An 18,792-nucleotide genomic window follows, 5' to 3' on the forward strand; every position below is an offset into this window, starting at 1 on the left:
TGAACAATATGTGACAGATAGTGGCTCTTCAGAGTTTCAAGTGGGTGGGGGGAGAGAAAGGTATTTTCCAGCCCTGCCTGGAGATGCCAGGAATTCAACCTAGAACTTTCTGCATGCAACGTATGTGCTCTGCCACTGACATGTGACCCCCCTCTCTGTCAGTGATGAAAACTAGGGTCCTTGGATGAACTGCGCAACAAGACAGGACCAATTCTATTCTTTTCCACAATGATTTTTATTGATTTTAATATACACATATAATTACATATAATTACATCTAGTAATTACATAAAATAACTTATATTCTGTATCTAATATCGACTTCCAATCTTCCATGTTCTGTCTTCTTTAAATCAAACTTTAAATTTCACATTCTTGTCCAATTTTCATAATTTTATAACTAATCTCTCAAACTTATACATCTAATGTTCTCAAAATATACATAATTTGTTTCCCTTTCCAAACATCTACTAATTACCTTTCCATTTGCTGAATTTTCCTTCCCGTTATGAGGTTTAATTCCATATTAATCTACTATACACATCTTGTCTATATATGTCATATAATTTCCCCATTCTTTTCGAAAAGGTTCGTCACCCTGTTGCCTGATTTTTTATGTCAATTTAGCAATTTCCATGTATTCCATAATCTTTTGTTGCCATTGCTCAACTGTTGGACCAATTCTAGAGCCACCACACCAGTGACTGTGGGATCTTGGGTGATGGTCTCTCTTGTCTTCTCACATTGTCTCTTGCAGATCTGGATCCCTCAGCAGGAGAACTGCCACTTCCTGGCCCACTGTAACCCACCAAAAAAGCAGATGTGTCCCTGACTGCATCCAGCTTCCGACAAACCATGTTCAACCCGATGAACCCACCAGTTAATAACTACGTAGAACACTGCTACCTTCGCCCCCTCCATGGGCAAGGGCAACCCAGCACCATGGTGGAAGGTCAGTCTCACAGCACAGTCTTCTTGCTCAACACTCCACCTGAGCCATCTGTTTGCCTCTCCTTCTGTTCTTTTCCAAGAGGGCTTTCCAACCCACCCAGCTTCCTGGGACCCTTTCCATGCTGCTATGTCTGCTGAGGAGCTCTTGCATGGGACCCTTTAATGCTACGGAGGATTTGTAGAGAGGGTTTTCTAGAAATGCATGTGCACATTCAGTTTGGGCAGAGGACCAGCAAGCCTTGCAGGTCCTCGTTTTTCTCTGTGCACCTGAGACAATGCCCTTGCGTCTCAGAACACACTCACCACACTCATCGAGGTAGATGTTGGAAGGGAATATTATCAGGGGCCTTGTTCAGGATTCGGTTGTCTGCCAGTACTGGTCTTCTCATTGAAGAGCCCTTGATGACATTCCAAAGAATCCCAGGGTGGACCAAAACATCCCCTGCTTCTATTAATGGCTCACTCCCTGTTCTTTTCCAGGAATCAATGACTTGTCATATTACCACCAAGCCAACTCCATGGCGAATCATCACACCTATGGGATGCCACCTGGAAGTGAACATCCTTCTCATACTGATGGTGAGTTTCAAGGACAAGTGGTGGCAAATTCATGAGAAGCAATGAGTGGGGGGTGAGGTAGAAGGGGACACACTGCAGCTTACAGACTTGAGAGTACAGATAAGTAAGCACAGGCAGAAGTTTTGCATGCAGCTGGAGTTTTCTCTGATAGTTTTGCCATAGCTGCTGCTCTTGCTGAAAAGGCAAGCTCTTGTGCAGTTTTCAAAGTGGCTTGTCTCTTTTGCTGTAGGACCTGCCGTGGTGACAACTTCCATGCAAGCCCCAGCACATACATCTCCACTTTGGAACATGCCTGTAATTACTAGAGGCTGTCCCGGACAAGGTCAGCATCAGCGGTCAACAATATAGGGCACCTACCTGGGCCCACACCCCCAAGTGGGGACACGCTACTGACCCTAGAGCCTCCTTGAAATATACTCGGAGTCAAGTGTGAATTTCATGCTCTTTATTCAGCTCATAGTAGCAATGAATGGATCTTTCCCCAAAATGTCTGCTATATATACATTATTTACACAATGGGCCCCACGTGATTGGCTATTTCCGGGCTACTCCTGTAGGCCAATCATGTTGCGGATTCACTTCCTCCAGGAGCATGATTGGCTGCTCTTGCGGGCCAATCAGTTCGCTGATTCACTTCCACCCGGAGCTGGATTGGGTGGCTCCCGCGGACCAATCAGACTGCTGCATTCTGGATCCTATTGTTCTAGGACCAATCAGACTGCTGCATTCTGGATCCTATTGTTCTAGGACCAATCAGACTGCTGCATTCTGGATCCTATTGTTCTAGGACCAATCAGACTGCTGCATTCTGGATCCTATTGTTCTAGGACCAATCAGACTGCTGCATTCTGGATCCTATTGTTCTAGGACCAATCAGACTGCTGCATTCTGGATCCTATTGTTCTAGGACCAATCAGACTGCTGCATTCTGGATCCTATTGTTCTAGGATTCAGCTCAGTACATAACACCCCTGCTTTTGTTCTTCCGTCTTGCTGTGTCAACTGGTTTACTTTCCCACTCCAAGGCTGCAAATACACTGTCCGTTTAAAGCACATGACTTCCCACAAAGGATTCTTGGCTGCTGGGAGTTGTAGTTCAGCAACACCTGGAGGGCCATGGCTTCCCCCTCCCTGTCTTAGAGGGCCAGGCAACCTCATATGACGAAATGCATTGGGGAATGTGCGGGTTCAATCCCTGGCATCTTGCCCTTGGGAAGGGAGAAGATGCACAAACAGCTTGGTGACCTGCCAACATTCATTTAGAGCACTTCAATGCTTTGAATAAATGAATAAACTCTAGATAGCCTTGTAGGTGGGGAACCCTGTCTGAAAACTTGGGAGAGCAGCTGCCAGCCAATGTTGGCAATATATTGACCCAGATGCAAAGTCTGACTAAGGATAAGGCAGCTCCGTGTGTTCTTCCTGTTTCCCACCCAGGTACTCGCTTTTCTACGCCCCGAAGCACAGCCAAGTTGACCAAGAAGCGAGCACTGTCCATCTCTCCACTCTCGGATGCCAGCATTGATCTGCAGACTGTCATCCGCACCTCTCCCAATTCCTTGGTGGCTTACATAAACTCCCGCTGTGCTTCGGCTGGTGGCTCCTACGGGCACCTCTCCATTGGCACCAGCAGGTAGGTGTTCCCTTCCGGGATAGGTCAGGTTTGTGTGTATTGCGGAACCCCAACTTTTTTTAGGACCAGGGACATATTTGGAAACCTGAGGAACTGTCCCGGGCACCATAAAATCCTGTTCCTCTTATAAAAACACTTAAACTCAGGAACTCAGCAAGTGTTAGACCTCTGACTAAGAGCCTTCTTCACTTATATGCAAAATGTATGGGAAACTCTCATACACACCCAGAAATGTCAGCCAGTTGTGGCTCTTGAGCAAATACGTGCCATGTCTTTGCAACATATATTATAAAACCTTATATTTTAAAAAGTCAAACATGTTTTTAAAAATGTTCTTGACCCACTGTGGGCTTGCATCACCTGTCTGTCTCTCAATCCTCCCAACACCTGAAGTTCTCCGTTTTCCCCAAACTGGCACAAATGAGCTTCCACTCCCCCTTCTTCCCACTCTAGCCATTCTGAAGCAGAAGCATATATGCCCCACTTTCTATGATTTACTCTCTGGGGAAGCACACCAATGTCTGCCTCCAAAGCCAGAGCCTTTTGTGTCTGAGGAGCACTGCAATAAGGAGGGGGGAATCCTCACACCCAAACCTGACTACATCTCCTCAATTCCGCACTCCTTAGCTGCCCAAGCAAGCCCAATTATAGATAGTCAAAGGGTAGTTCTGTTAAATTAAGGTAAGCCGGGTAAGGGGATGATGTACAAATGCACTCTGAAGAAAATGAAAATAGTTCTACGGTTGTGCTGGAGATACAAAAAAAAACTTCCCGGTTATGTTAGTTCTCATTCTCCACTCATAGTGCCCCCCAACCAGAAGTTTCCTCAGCTCCATGTTTCACAGCTGGATGGCATTGCCTGTGCCCTTTCAAGCATAAAGGCTAGAAACTTTCCTTGCCCTTTTTGTTTTTTTAAAAAAGCTGCTTTTGGGCTCTGTAACACGTTATGCACTTCTGTTGCATCATGTTACACATGCACAGCACTGCCACTATGCAAATGCTCATTGCGCAAATAGTGCATTGTGCAGGTGTTCTGCGTGCAAACAGCTTGTGCTTTCTTCTGTCACCCTCGGCAGTCCTTCCCTTGGGTTCCAGAGCCCCATGGGCCACCAGAAAGCTCAAGGGATGTCGTTTGGCCACAACCCACCTATGGCTCCCTGTGGATCTCATGAACACATACCTGGCCGGCCAGGGATGATGCACCATATGCCACCACCCCGTGGGATGCTGAAACACTGCCAGGTAAGTGGGTATCAAGTTCACCCACCCGCCCCTCTCAACGTGTCACGCTCAAGCATGTGAATACCCAAAGCCCCCAACATGACACCGCTGTACCCATTGCTTACCAAGTCCCATAGCCTGCCCACCCCCAACCCCCCACAAAAAGCCCTCAGAAATAAATGTTAACAACCCAGGGGTGCCTTAGCACTCTTGGTAGGCTCTTAGATTAACCTCTCGCATTCGTTTGGGAAAGCAAGATGGGTGGCCGTAGAGTTAACAGAGGGAGAAGGGTCCTCCTTCGGGTCTGGGGCTGCACTGGGAGAGGGCACCATCACCTGGAGCTCTCGCCGTCTCTTTCCCACAGCTGAAGTCAGAGCCCAGCCTGGGCAGCCCTCTGGATGCCCTGAGCACCAAGTGCATGGAGGAGTGCTCGGAGGGTGACATTTCCAGCCCAGCCTCTACAGGGACACAGGTAACATCGGGCCACACCAATGTGCTCGCACAGACACAGAGCGTGCCCTCTCTCCAAATCCAGAGCCAAGTGTCCAGGACTGGAGTGGCTCATTTGGAGCTGGAGGGGCGGTGGGGGCGTGGAGGAGAGAGAGAGGGAGATGTTCTCACCATCAGCGTTACACATAAAAACCAAGGTGCTTTGCTTGTTTTTCCTCCCAACATTTCAGTCTCACAGCTGGATATGTCAACTCCGCTCTAGGCGTGGTTCATGCCACCTTCGTCTCTCACTCGTTGCCAGTCTGTCCACAAACCAAACTGCATGTGCAGTGGGGATTGTGTGGGGCAACATTTAGGGGGCATGGAGGAGGGGGGGGAGGTCCTGGTGAGCAAGCAGCAGAAATTATTGTGCTGATGGAATGTGTTACTCAGTGCTACATTGGGGTACAACCCAATATCTGCTCCATTTTGACCAGATGCCATTGCATAAGTTGCTCACCCGAGAGAGCCCTAGCAGAAGCTTGTTTCAGGATCATATCCTTTTGGTTTGTGCAGGCATACAGGTATCTGATGGTTGCAGCAGAGGCATTGGTGGCAGGGTATTTTAACTTACTGACAACACTGAGATGATCATATCTTGATCTGAATTGTTCCCAAGATTTTCTGAACACGCTCCATTTCTTACCTCCACCCCAGGATCCCTTACTAGGCATGCTTGATCCCCGGGATGAATTGGAGAAGGAAGACGGGAAAGTAGAGGCTGAGGCAGTGTATGAGACCAACTGCCACTGGGAAGGGTGTTCCAAGGAATTTGACACCCAGGAGCAGCTGGTGCACGTGAGTGATGTGGGCCTCTGGGCATGATTTTTTGGGGGGTGGGGTGGGGTGGGGGGTGGACGGGATGGGAGGCATCTTAGAAGTTGGTGATAACTTGAAGAGCTGACTTACACAGTCCAACCCCCTGCCCTGATTAGCTGCATCAGATACATCCTGGCAGATCTGAAACCAGGCCTTCTGTCACCTGGGTCAAAGACCCAGTTTGGCACCCATCCACCCTCGGATGTGTGTTTGCAAACACGCATGCATGCACATACATACATACATATAAACACACACACACACACATACACACACACCTCAACACATTTATTCATAAAGGACATAAAAATAGGCAATAGATTATTTGAATTCAAAGGAATCCTAAGAAGTATTCTGACTGTATGACCAAAGGGAAAGTGAGCATCCCTTCCTGTAAAAGCAAATTGTTTGTCAAAAGTAGAACTTCCATGTGCCGCAGTTGTCTATCTGAGGTCTGGTTTTGAATTGGATTTATTTGGTCACAGGATCATTACAAGACTGCATTACAAGATCATAAGATCAGCCAAGACCCTCTGGTTTCCTTTCAAAAAGTTTTTTGTCCTTTTCTTTGAGGCTATTTGTCACCCACCCCTCTTCTTGGTTCTGTGCAAACCCTTTCAAGGAGTTTTGACATGTAAATTTACTCCTGAGTAAGCTTCAACAAGATTCCTTTCGATTTTATTTTTGTTGGAAGGGATGCCAAGGATTATGCAGAAAACTCAGCTAAAGCATCCATGACAGATGGTCATCCGACCTCTGCTTAAAAACCTCCTGAGGCAGACAATTCCACGGTTGAACAGCTCTTACCGTCAGAACGTTTTTCATGATGTTTAGTCAGAATTTCCTTTCTTGCAATTTGAATCCATTGGTTCAAGACCTGCCCTCCTCCAGAACAGGGGAAAACAAGCTTGCCCCATGTTCCATGTGACAACCCTCTCACTCTCTTCTTTTCCAGGATAAACATACCCAGCTCCTTCAACCATTCCTCAAAAGGCTTGGTTTCCAGACCTTTGACCATCTTGATTGCCCTCCTCAGCACACATTCCAGCTTGTCCACATCCTTCTTAAATTGTGGTGCCCAGAACTGGACACAGTATTCCAGGTGTGGTCTGACCAAGGCAGAATCAAGTGGCACTATTGCTTCCCTTTATTTGGACCCTAGGCTGTTGATGCAACCTAGAATAACATTAGCTTTTTTGCTGCTGCATCACACCGTTGACTCGTGTTAAGCTGTGTGTGTGTGTGTGTGTGTGTGTGTGTGTGTGTGCAGCATTAGCTACCCCTCCCAGTTTGTTGTCATCTGCAGATTTGATGAGCATCCCTTGATGATGAACAGCAACAGGCCCAGGACAGAACCCTGCGGCACCCCACTTGTCACTTTTTTCCTGGATGATTTGTTGTTGTCGTTCAGTCGTGTCCGACTCTTCGTGACCCCATGGACCAGAGCACGCCAGGCACACCTGTCTTCCACTGCCTCCCGCAGTTTGGTCAGACTCATGCTGGTAGCCTCGAGAACACTGTCCAACCATCTCATCCTCTGTCGTCCCCTTCTCCTCCTCCTCTGTCCAACCATCTCATCCTCTGTCGTCCCCTTCTCCTTGTGCCCTCCATCTTTCCCAGCATCAGGGTCTTTTCCAGGGCGTCTTTTCTTCTCATGAGGTGGCCAAAGTACTGGAGCCTCAGCTTCAGGATCTGTCCTTCCAGTGAGCACTCAGGGCTGATTTCCTTAAGAATGGATAGGTTTGATCTTCTTGCAGTCCATGGGATTCTCAAGAGTCTCCTCCAGCACCATAATTCAAAAGCATCAATTCTTCGGCGATCAGTCTTCTTGATGGTCCAGCTTTCACTTCCATACATCACTACTGGGAAAACCATAGCTTTAACTATACGGACCTTTGTCGGCAAGGTGGACGATGAGGAACCATTAATAAGTACCTTTGGGTTTGGTCAGTCAACCAGCTACAAATCCACCTAAGTTACCTTGTTCGACCCACATTTTACCAGCTTCCTCATGGGAATATCATGGGAGACGTTGTCAAAAGCCTTACTGAAACCAACCACCAAAAAAAGAAATCAGATTGGTCTGGCATGACATTTTTGAGAAACCTATGCTGGGTCTTAGTCAGGTGTCCCCAGACTTACCAGACCTTGGGCTGCTTCCTCCAGCGCCAATCGCGAGGGCGGGGGAGCGCACGCCCACATGCTATTTCCGGTGCACTTTCGGGTCGGTGGAACGCTGGAAATAGCTTGTGCGCGTGCACATGGGCCTCTGCAGACCCAGAAGTGCGCCGGAAATGATGCTTGTTCATGCGCACAAGCTATTTCCTTCGCTCCGCTGACCTGAAAGTGAGCAGCCGCGCTGCGCCACACCGGTAAGAGCGGGTGGCGGGGGTCACCAGGGGCCAGATAAATGAGCCCCTTGGGCCGCATCCGGCCCGCGGGCCTTAGTCTGGGGACCCCTGGTCTTAGTAATCACAGCAACCTTTTCTAAATGCTCCCAGACCAATTGTTGAATTAACTGTTCTGGACTGAAATGCTATTTTCCCTTGCATATAATATTTATTTATTGGGGGTGGGGGGATGTGTGCCTATATGATGAAGGCGTGTTCTTGGGCTTTCCTCAGCACAAACATATAAATACAATAATAACTCTCCTTCTTCCTGTGTCACCTTGTAAATGAGCCTTCTTCAGCTTCACGGAGAAAGAGGAGCTCATGGTTGCCATTCACTTTTTCATCTTTCTCTCCAGCTGAAACGCAGACAAGCTGGAAGGCTGGGAGCCTCAATGGCGCCCCTCTGGAAGCTCCACCTGGGTCAGAAACACTGGCTAGACGCGCCCGCCCCCCCGCCCCAGTTATGGCTCTGCATCCTGGAACGATCCCTGCTTCCACTCTGTAATGCTTTGCAGTGATTAGGCAGGATCAGAAGCTAAACCATAAATGCTGGTGATGAATTAATTGTGTTTGCCACTGACTTCAACTGACTTTTCACCTCTGCTCCGTTGCTCCCCTGTCATTGCAGCATATTAACAATGAGCACATCCATGGGGAGAAGAAGGAGTTTGTGTGCCACTGGCGGGAGTGCTCTCGGGAACAGCGACCCTTCAAAGCTCAGTACATGCTGGTTGTTCACATGAGGCGCCACACAGGAGAGAAGCCCCACAAGTGCACAGTAAGTAGGGTGGGCTCAAAGAGCCAGCTGGTTTCCGGTCCTGGGTGGAGGATCTGAGGATAGACGGAGTTTGATGAGGTTCGCACCATGACTGTCTCCCTCCTGGTCTTCTTCACAATGAGTACTGTTCTTGTATTGCTACTATTCGGCTTCTGCTAACATCTGTGTTGTTTCATTCTCTACTATGTCCAGAACAAACTTAATTAATTTCAATGCATTTCGGTGGAATGGAAACGTCAAAAGCAATGCAGAAAATAATGCAATTATTTACATCACTGGTCTTCAACAGGTGGGTCAGGACCCACTAGTGAGTCATGGCCTGATCCAAGGTGCATCACAACAGGAGCGCTGCCACCATGCAAATATAGTGTAAAAGATTACGAAATGGGTCCCCTAATGCAGGCATAAGCAACCTCGGTCCTCCAGATGTTTTGGGACTACAACTCCCATCGTCCCTGACCACTGGTCCTGTTAGCTAGGGATGATGGGAGTTGTAGTCCCAAAACATCTGGAGAGCCGAGTTTGCCTATGCCTGCCCTAATGTATGTTTCGGTTAAAAGTGGGTTTTGGGTCTGAAAAAATTAAAAACTGCTGATTTGCATAACTTGTGTGGACTAAAAAACTACAATAGTGAATACTGCTTTTATTTACTTGTGTTTCTGACCTTGGGCAAACTTGCAGATTGCACTAGTTTCAATTTCTGATGGAATTCTCTGATGTCCCTACTCCTGAGCAGGGGTGCCTCAACTTTTCAAGGAGGCAGCCGGGCCCCCTCAATATTCTGCGTCCCGTGGTGGGCCTTGCCGTGCCTACCCATGGCTGTGAAGGGAACCCATCAGGCCTTACCAGGCCTCCCTGTGGCTGTGGTGGGTCTCACAGACTCCTCCTGCCATGTGATGTCACACATGTGCGTCATGCTCGTGACATCACACGCATGCGCCAGGCACCCCCAAAGTTGGGCAGAACCCGGTGCCTGTGACTATGAGCCAAGTTCCATCTCCCACCACTTCCATCATGTATACCTGGCTGTGAAAGGGTGTGGCTGGCTGCCCCATTGGAAGAAGGGTGTGGTGTGTGCACAGAAGAAGCTACGCATTTGGGTTGGCACAGAGAAAGAGTGATTTTGCGAGGGTGGGGGTTCCCCATTTTGCCATACAACTACCCACTGCTTTGCTACCCTACAGTTCGAAGGCTGCAATAAGGCCTACTCACGACTGGAGAACCTCAAGACCCACTTGCGCTCCCACACGGGTGAGAAGCCCTACGTTTGTGAGCACGAGGGCTGCAATAAGGCCTTCTCCAATGCTTCAGACCGGGCCAAGCACCAGAACCGGACACATTCCAACGAGGTATGGCTAGCTGCCTAGGGTGAACCATGGAACCATGTAGCCTCACGTCAGAAAGATGGCAACCCCCCCCCCTCCATGCAGTATTGGTATGACCCAGTGCTTCAGCCTGTCCACTAAGAGCTGTGCTCCCGAACCTCAAGTCTCTAGGTGCTGTTGTACTACAACTCCCATTATCCCCAACCAGCATAGGCAATAGTGAGGGCTCATAGGAGTTGCAGTCCAACATCTGGAGCGTCCCAGTTTGAAGCACACTTGTCTTACTATGAGGCAAAGTGAGTCAGAGAAGCATTCTGTGCCTAAAGTTACCACCTCCGGTGAGGGATAATGATCTGTTCGTGTCCTGGCAGAAACCCTACGTCTGTAAGATCCCAGGCTGCACCAAGCGATACACAGACCCCAGTTCTCTGCGCAAGCACGTCAAGACAGTGCACGGACCAGATGCCCACGTCACCAAGAAGCACCGCGGAGACACCATATCCACCAGCCGGACACTAGTCCTCCACAGCGATATGAAACAGGAGCGAGATAGCGAAGGCAGGAAAGACGAAGGCAAACTCATGGTGCCTGACTCTAACTTGGTAAGCTGTGCTACACAGGCAGCGTTGGGAGAAGAGAGACTAAATTCCAGTGCAAGGCATGTCATGGTTGTTTGGAGAGGACGCACGGAGGACGGATCTTGACACTGGGCAGTGGTGGCTGGTGGTCACTGAGACTGCTAGGGCAGAAAGAAAGGAGGCCAACAGTAGGTGGCGCCAGAGCCAGTGTTAGGCAGAGCCCACCAATTCCCTGCTGTGTTCTATGAGATGGAAGGTGGCAGACAGTGCACTGTTCACAAGCAGAAAGTCTGGTAGGTGGGGGTTGCCAGAAGGCAGACCGAGGTTGGTGGGGCAGTGCCCACCGCCAGGTGCCCTAATGGGTCCGCCTCCACACTGGGCTATGAGGCTAGGATTTATTGAGTTCAAGGAGCACTGGGGGCCACTTCCCTCACTTCTTAAGAAGCACAGAAAGGATGAGTCAGACCATTGGTCTTCCTGGCCCAGACACTGACTGGCAGTGGCTCTCCATGGCTTCAGGTGGGGATTTATCCCGTACCTACGGTACTTGCAGGTGCCAGGGAGCTGAGCTACAGACCTTCCCAAACCAAACCACACTAAGCCAAAGAGAAATATAGAATTTGGTGGGAATTTGTGATTCGGCCAAAAAGTTTAGTCAGGGAAGCTTCCTGTTCTTGCAGTCCATCCTTCGGCATACAGGCCTGGAGGAAGGAATCAAGGCACTTCATCTTCTACAGCTATAAATCTTCAGAAATTGGCACCCTGAGGATCTCAGCATTATTCCCGTTTTCCTTTCTACTGCCCCAATCCATTGCCCACACCAACTGGAATTTGCCCCAGTGATTAATCAACTAAGTAGATGGATCTGCTGAGTAAAGCTGGCAGCCCTATTTTTTATTATTTAAAAAATATTGTTTTACCATCACACGTTATTCAGCTTAAGAAGCAAGTTCTAGTTACATGTCTTATACCAGGGGTGGCCAACTCCCAAGAGACTGTGATCTACTTTCAGCAGTGATCTACCCCATTTTTTAGGGGTTCGGTTCGTTTTTAGATTACTGACCACATTATGTAAACAGCAAACAAAAACAGCTTCAAAAAACAGAAAAACTTTACCCCCCAAACAGAAAGCCCCAAATGGCTGGAAAACTCAGTTTCCCAGGATCCTCAGCCCTCGCAAAGGAACTACTCACCATGCAAGGGAACTCAGTTTCCAAAGCTCCCTTGCAACGATCAGCCGGCGCAACACACACACACACACACACACACACACACACACACACAGACACACAGTGTCGGCTAAGAGCTCAATTGTTATTGAGATTTTGGGAGGGGGAGAAAGACCAGTAGTTGAGCTTTTTTAGGAGAGCTTTTTTTTCCTTTTAGGCTGCCGATAACCATTTTATTTTATTTTATTTGCTTCTGGGGGGGCAGCCGCCCCCCCCCCCCCAGGTACGCCCATGCTCCTGCAGATACCATTTCATCAGAAGGTCCATTGTGCACAATATAGGAACCAGGCCTTTAGCATTGTGGCACCTACGCTTTGGGATGCCCTCCCCTTGAATATGAGACAGGCGCCATCTCTGCTGTCTTTTTGGTGCCTGGTGAAGACCTTCCTCTTCCAACCAGCCTTTTAAGCTGAGATCTTTCCTGTCTGCATCTGTACTAGAATTCTTTCTATTGATTAATCACTGGTTGTTTGCCACCCTGGGCTCCTTTGGGAGGAAAGAAGGGGTGGAAATGTAATAAAAGAAACAAGCAAGTACCCCACATACAGGTCCCAGTGAGTTCAAGTGGTAAAGCGTGAGAATCTTAACCTCAGGGTCGTGGGTTTGAGCCCCACGTTGGGCAAAAGATTCCTGCATTGCAGGGGGTTGGACTAGATGACCCTCGTAGTTCCTTCCAATTCTATGATTCTAAGTAGCCAAGATCTCTCCCCTCCCCACCCTGCATGGAACACCACCTTCCCCCCGAGTTGTTGTGACAATTGCTGTAACCCTGCAATGCGGCTGTGCTCCACCCCCCACCCACCCCAGAAACCGCAGCCCAGCCCCGGTGGCCAGTCGTCCTGCAGCAGCGAGCGCTCTCCCTTGGGCAGCGCGAACAACAATGACAGCGGCGTGGAGATGAACGCCAATGCGGGTGGCAGTTTAGAAGACCTGTCGGCGCTGGAGGAACCGTCAGAGCCCATGGGCAACTCAGGGCTGTCGGCGCTGCACAAGCTGGAGAACCTGCGCATTGACAAGCTGAAGCAGCTGCGCAAGCCCCTGTCCGCAAAGGGGGTCAAGCTGCCTTCCATCCCCGGGTCAGGTGTGTGGGGAAGGAGGTCTTGGGGGGGGAAAGGGGAGGGGAGGGGAGGGGAGGGGTGTCCACAGCGGGTCAGGCACTCATCTCCACCTCCAAATCCAGATGAGCCTTAATCTCTAGATCTCCAGCTTTCGTTCTTTTTAAAGGGTATGTTTCTAGCATTTGTAGAACCTGAGCTAGAAGTCAAAATAGACAGAAACTCTCCTGCTCCCCATTTTCATGTTTTACTTTGCGGTCCGCCCACCCCGATCAGAAAAACCCCTGTGGATGCCCATAGAATAGGGTCTGAACAGAGGGTTTCCCATGGACAGGAGGCAGTGAGAATAACAAGGCCCGTTGTTGCTCTTCAAGATGGCTACCAGCAGAGCAACATCAGTGCTGCTCCCCTGTTTTACTTCTAGCAGTGAAATAACCTCTTGCAGATACTGCTGGCCTCGGTCTTGTGGTCTCGCTCTTCCTTCTTTAGCCATTTAGCACTGCCCCCTCCCAATTAGGTCACATAGCTGGTTGAGCCATGTTTCTACCTGCCCTGCAGCTGACATCACATACGTTGCTCTAAATGTGACTGACGGGTGCCCGGGTCTCGCAGAGGAGCCATTTCTCCATTCTGTCAGGCCTTACCTCGGGCCTAGCAAGCCGGCTGCAAACCATGGGCTTTGCTTTGGGCTTGGCTTTTTGAAATGTGTTTTCTCCGTGCTTTTAGTCAACTGTGCTGCTTCTTCACAGGCTCCACGAGAGAGATGCCTGGCTTTTGTGGGCCACCCTCCGCTGTCTCTCACCGGCGCATCATGGAGCTGTCATCTGGAGACCTGCCCTCCCTAACCATGCCCGGTGAGCGCCGCGGCAGCACCAGCAGCACCATCAGCTCGGCCTACACCGTCAGCCGTCGCTCCTCCATGGTGTCACCATACCTGCCAGCTGCGGGAGGCCCTAATGGGGTGGGCCCACCTGAGGTGTATGACCCCATCTCCCCTGACACCTCCAGACGCTCCAGCGAGGCCAGCCACTGCGGAGGTCTTCCAGGACTGGGCAACCTGACGCCGGCCCAACAATACCGCCTCAAAGCCAAGTATGCCGCTGCGACAGGCGGACCGCCTCCAACCCCTCTACCCAGCATGGAGAGGGCTGCTCAGCCCAGCCTCATGGCAGATTACTCAGGCTCTGTCTTGCCTCCTTTCATGCATCGACACAGTGCCAACGAATACCACAGGTGCAGCTCTGGCATCCTCCACTCCCACCTAGCACTCGGCCACAGTGCTCGGCGAGCCAGCGACCCCTCACAGATGGTGGGTGAGGCCCACCCGCCCCCCAGAGTGCAAAGGTTCAAAAGCCTCAGCAACATGAGCCCAGGAGGCATGGGCAGAGCCAGCGGGCAGGCGACTGGGGGCTCGGATGCCAACCTGCAGCGCCACCTCTTCTCGCCACGACCGCCAAGCATCAGTGAGAACGTCTTCTTGGAGAACGCTACCATGGAGAGCACCGGCCCAGCTGGAGAGCAGGAACTGCTGGAGATGGAGCCTTACCTGGGTTACCAGGAGCAGAGCTACCCATGCCAGGCTGCGGGCATGGAGCTCCCAAGCAACGTGGCCCACCGAGGTGCGCCCAGGGCGGTAGGCAACTTGCAGATGGGTCCCGAACAGCTGGAGGGCGGCTTTGACCAACTGGACTATACCCAGCCCCAATGCCAGATGAGCCTGGCTTTCCACACAACAGTGCGGCACTGGGATGGCGACGGTGCGGGGCTTAACCCCGCACCCCCCTCTGCCATGGGGCAGTGCCACTCTGCCCAGTACGCAGTCCCAGATGCCAAGCACATGGGAGTAGAAGGTCATGCTGGTGAAGGCCAGCAGGGCACTTTCCAGTTTGGCCAGGCCCACATCAAGGCTGAGCAGCAGTTCCAAGCAGCTGTGCCTGCTCTGGCCTCTTGCCAGGGCATGAAGCAGCTGCCATACAGCCAAGCCCAGCCTGCCTGTGTCAGGGGTGAGGGGTACCACCAGCCTGAGAGCCAGCAGGCCCCGTGCTTTGGTATGGGGCAACCCCCCAGCAGGAGGCCCCAGACCCCCATGCTGCAGGTCAAGGAGATGATGGTCCGCAGCTATGTGCAGTCGCAGCAGGCGCTGATGTGGGGGGAGCAGCCAGCCGGTGATGCCATGATGGGTATAGAGAGTGGGGCACAGTGCCAGCAGCCCCAGCCTTACCCTGGCAGCCCCAAGTACCCGGGCTACCCTGCCAAGCCCCCACCGGCAATGGACAGCAAAGCACTTTCAAGCCCTGGGAGCCAGTGTTACAGCCCAGGGATGGCCCCCCACCCGCCTGGGGGCCCCAAGCCGCTGACCAGGCCAAGCAGCTTGTGCTACCAAGCCAGCCTCCCTTATGAGACCCCTGGCGAGGGCGGCCCCCACCGGCTGATGCGCTTGCCCCCTCTCCGCAGCCCTGAGGAGGCCAGAGCTTTCTCCAGCCAGCTGCACATGCCATTGGGCAAAGCTTCCGGCAACAAGTTGATGAACGCCCACCAACGTCACTGCCAGCCCCCCAGCTGCGTGGCAGAGGATCCGGGCGGGCCCTTCACCCCCAGGCTGGACATCCTCAAATCAGACTCTTTCTCTTACCTGCCAGAAGAGCAGGTGTCTAACAGCTTGGACACTCTGGACTTGGAGAACACCCACTTGGACTTCACAGCTATCTTGGACGACGCAGAGGGCCTCAGCCCCACCTCACCGCCCGGCGGCCCAGCCAACATGGCTGTGGGGGACATGAGCTCCATGCTGAACTCACTGGCAGGGGAGAACCAGTTCCTTAACACCCTTTCCTAGTACAGTTGGGATCATGGCTGAGATGACGGGGACCTGCTGTGAACAGGAACCAGACGGGCACAAGGAGAGACAAGGCCAGGGTACCTCTTGCTGGGCTGGACTCAATAACTTGGGGTTGGGGGGGGCAGGACTGGGGGCTCTGCAGGGAGACTGAGTCCAATTAGTAACTTCCAGGCTTGCCTTTTGGTACCAAATTGCATCTGTTGCAACCTCAGACGTCCTGTACAAGGTGGGTCTCTTGTTGAGAACTGTGCTGATGGTACGGGATGAAGGACAGGTGGCCGTGGGAAAAGGAAGTGGAGTCCTTCCACTCTCCCAGCTGGTAGAGCGAAACCCATCCATCCTCTGTCTCCCGCACTCCCCAAACGAAACCAGTATTCTTAATGAGCATCACCCCAAAGTGCCTCTTCTGCAGAGTCCCCTGTGCATCGAGAGCTCTGACAGGCTATCAGCCTGGTTGTAGAGTTTGTTGAGCACAGCTGCATACCTAGGGCCCATGTCAGCCTGGAAACATTTTATCCACAGAGGAACATGTGCAAAAACAGGGCTTTGGGGCAAATTGAAAACTTTGCCTGCATTCAGCAGGAGAGATCTGTGATCTTGAGCAAGCAGGAATGTTGCCAACTGTTCATAGCTCCTTCTTGCAAATTCCACAAGGAAGGAGGGAAGGACTCCCAGTGGAGGAAAGAATTGACTCTGTGGTTTTGCCTACACAGAGGCTCTGGAGGTTGGTGGTGGGGCTCAGAGCATCTACTAAGCAAGCTCTTCTTTGCACATGGCAAATACACTTCCGGCACATTCAGGCCTTTCAGCTCTCACCTGGTAAAGCTGCTAGACTGTCCGGAGCCCTGAATTCCACCTCAACCTGGGCATTTTCCATTAGCTCCCATCCTTCCGTTGCCACCATGACAAAGCTCACATTGTGATGTAAGTGTAATGTTGGGGGATATGCAAAAACATCTGCTCTGGCGGCTTCTGCTTTCCTAAAGATACATGCCTCTCCACTATCCCTTGCTGTGAGAGCAGAATTGTGGCATCTGGCCCAATTGCACCAAAGGGCCACTCCATCCACACATCACATTTTTAAGGCGTACATATACATAAGTGTCCTAATCCACCTCTGCTTGTGCATGTAAGTAGTTGTGACAGAGTACAGGTAAGAATGCACACATAATTTATACCAGCAGTTCCCAGTTGAGAAAGGGAGATTTCATTGGAGCTAGGGCAATGATGTTTTACATGTACACTTAAAAACAGATGCATGTGATGAGCCCACGTTTGCATACATACAGGTGCACACATCAGGGAGCCGGGGTGGGCTGTGGATCCTTGCCTGAGTTTATTACCTCTTGATGTGTGAAAAGGTTCTTAAATGTCAGGCATTGGACAGAGAACTGAGTCCTAGGGCTGAAAGATTAAGAAGTGTATGTGCACAACAGGCACACAAGCAGACCATAGTGAGCCACAAGTGTAGAAAGCTGGAGGAACAGCATAGCACACAGGATTGAAGTGCCTCACATGCTCATAACTCGGACAAGCAAGCCAAGTTACAAGAGATGACAAACTTCCAAAGACCCGCCCCTGTGCTCTAAGATCACATACCAGTCCATCCCACAAGAAAAATCCTTCTTGAACCCAAATCAGTTCAAAGGCAGGTTCACACATGTGTGTTGTATCACTTGAGTTGGGCTGCATATCTGGAGAACATTTACCTCCTTTTGAATCTCCCAATTTGGCAGGAAGCAAGGCAGCCACAACTGCTCCTTCTGATTCACTCCTTCCTTGGCCCTTCTGTCCAGCCATCCTTCCCAACCTGTTTTAATGATCTGGGTTCCAGGGATGTGCCACATGGGAAGCTGGTTGCCTTGACTCCCAGAGCATTTGGGGATCTGAATGTTTTTTTACAGGTTGTAGCATGGCAACTCCACAGGAAAGCAAATACAGTATATCCCTTCCTCTAGTCTAGAGAAACATTGGCTAGAGGCAGCTCCTGCCATCTCAGTGTTCGATGGGAGGAAAAGTTGCTTTGCTACACAGCTGCTTTCGGGGCTGTTTGTTTTTAATGTGCAAAAACCTGGTTGGGGCTGGCAACCCTCAATCTGTGGCACTTGTGCTCAGCTGGTGAGCTATAGCTCCTGCCATCTATTCAGGCCAGGTTCCCCAAATAGTTCAGAGGCTGGGTTCTTCAGTTCTGAATTTACATACAAAGATGGTGCACTTTGTTCACAGGCTACAAATAAGCCAGGGGTGGGGAGACTTGGAGGTAACGTCCAACAGACCCAGGTGACTAAGCAAAACAAGTGCTGCAAAAGCTCTGGAGGGTTTAAGCATTGAGATGGACAACCGTGAGAGTGGTGTCAAGAGTTAAAAGGAGCCACCACCACCCTGTGGTGTTGGGACACTTGCCCCATTGTCACCTCTCCTAAACAGGTTTTGTTAGGCTTTCAAAAACCTGTTTGACCAAAGAGGACCAAAGAGAGTGAGCCAGTGACGCTTTTGTCACCTCTCCTAAACACATTGCCTGTTACATCCCCGAGCCCTTGTCTTCTTTGTCCAAAGCAGACAGGGGGATCCCCTGCTTCCGGAAACAAAACATCACAGGGGAAGCACAAGAAGCTTAGCTCTACCACATCGATCTGGTTCAGTATTGTCTGCTACGTGCTGAGTGGCAGCCTCTCTCTCCCAGGTTTGGAGCAGGAGTCTTTATTCAGTCCTGCCTGGAGTCCGCTGGGTATGGAACCTGGGCCCTTCCACATGCAAAGCCATGCTCCACCCCTGAGCACCAGCCTCTATCACTGAGCTAGCACCTTCTCCCCCTCCCTAGTCTCCCTCAGGTACTTATCCCAATGCCCTGCACTCAAGCATCCTCCTCCTAGCAAAACAAAAAGGGAAAGGGGGGGGGAACC

At 50.8% G+C, this 18,792-nt stretch overlaps 1 protein-coding gene across 3 annotated transcripts; it reads left to right on the top strand.

Moving 5' to 3' along the window:
- The first annotated feature begins 828 nt into the window (after positions 1 to 828).
- On the top strand, positions 829 to 18,222 carry LOC117039993 (zinc finger protein GLI1-like). Of its 3 annotated transcripts, XM_033137490.1 has the most exons (12): positions 830 to 952; positions 1,432 to 1,530; positions 1,760 to 1,852; positions 2,968 to 3,163; positions 4,240 to 4,405; positions 4,749 to 4,856; positions 5,531 to 5,671; positions 8,714 to 8,863; positions 10,048 to 10,212; positions 10,560 to 10,790; positions 12,803 to 13,076; positions 13,800 to 18,222. In XM_033137490.1, exons 1-12 carry the CDS (start codon positions 856 to 858, stop codon positions 15,884 to 15,886), a joined length of 3,807 nt encoding a protein of 1,268 aa, XP_032993381.1. In that variant the 5' UTR covers positions 830 to 855; the 3' UTR covers positions 15,887 to 18,222. The 3 variants fall into 3 exon arrangements, with proteins under 3 accessions (XP_032993398.1, XP_032993381.1, XP_032993390.1); XM_033137507.1 differs by lacking the exon at positions 4,749 to 4,856 and having other exon boundaries at positions 829 to 952; XM_033137499.1 differs by lacking the exon at positions 1,760 to 1,852.
- Positions 18,223 to 18,792: the final 570 nt, after the last annotated feature.

Source organism: Lacerta agilis, chromosome 2 (assembly GCF_009819535.1).
Source record: "Lacerta agilis isolate rLacAgi1 chromosome 2, rLacAgi1.pri, whole genome shotgun sequence".
Taxonomy (NCBI): Eukaryota; Metazoa; Chordata; class Lepidosauria; order Squamata; family Lacertidae; genus Lacerta; species Lacerta agilis.

Bases quoted from the DNA above. Each gene is read 5' to 3' on its own strand.
- LOC117039993 (XM_033137490.1), top strand. From the start codon at position 856: ATGTTCAACCCGATGAACCCACCAGTTAATAACTACGTAGAACACTGC. The intron at 1,853-2,967 runs GTCAGCATCAGC...TTTCCCACCCAG, and splicing joins TAGAGGCTGTCCCGGACAAG to GTACTCGCTTTTCTACGCCC. The intron at 10,213-10,559 runs GTATGGCTAGCT...GTGTCCTGGCAG, and splicing joins ACCGGACACATTCCAACGAG to AAACCCTACGTCTGTAAGAT.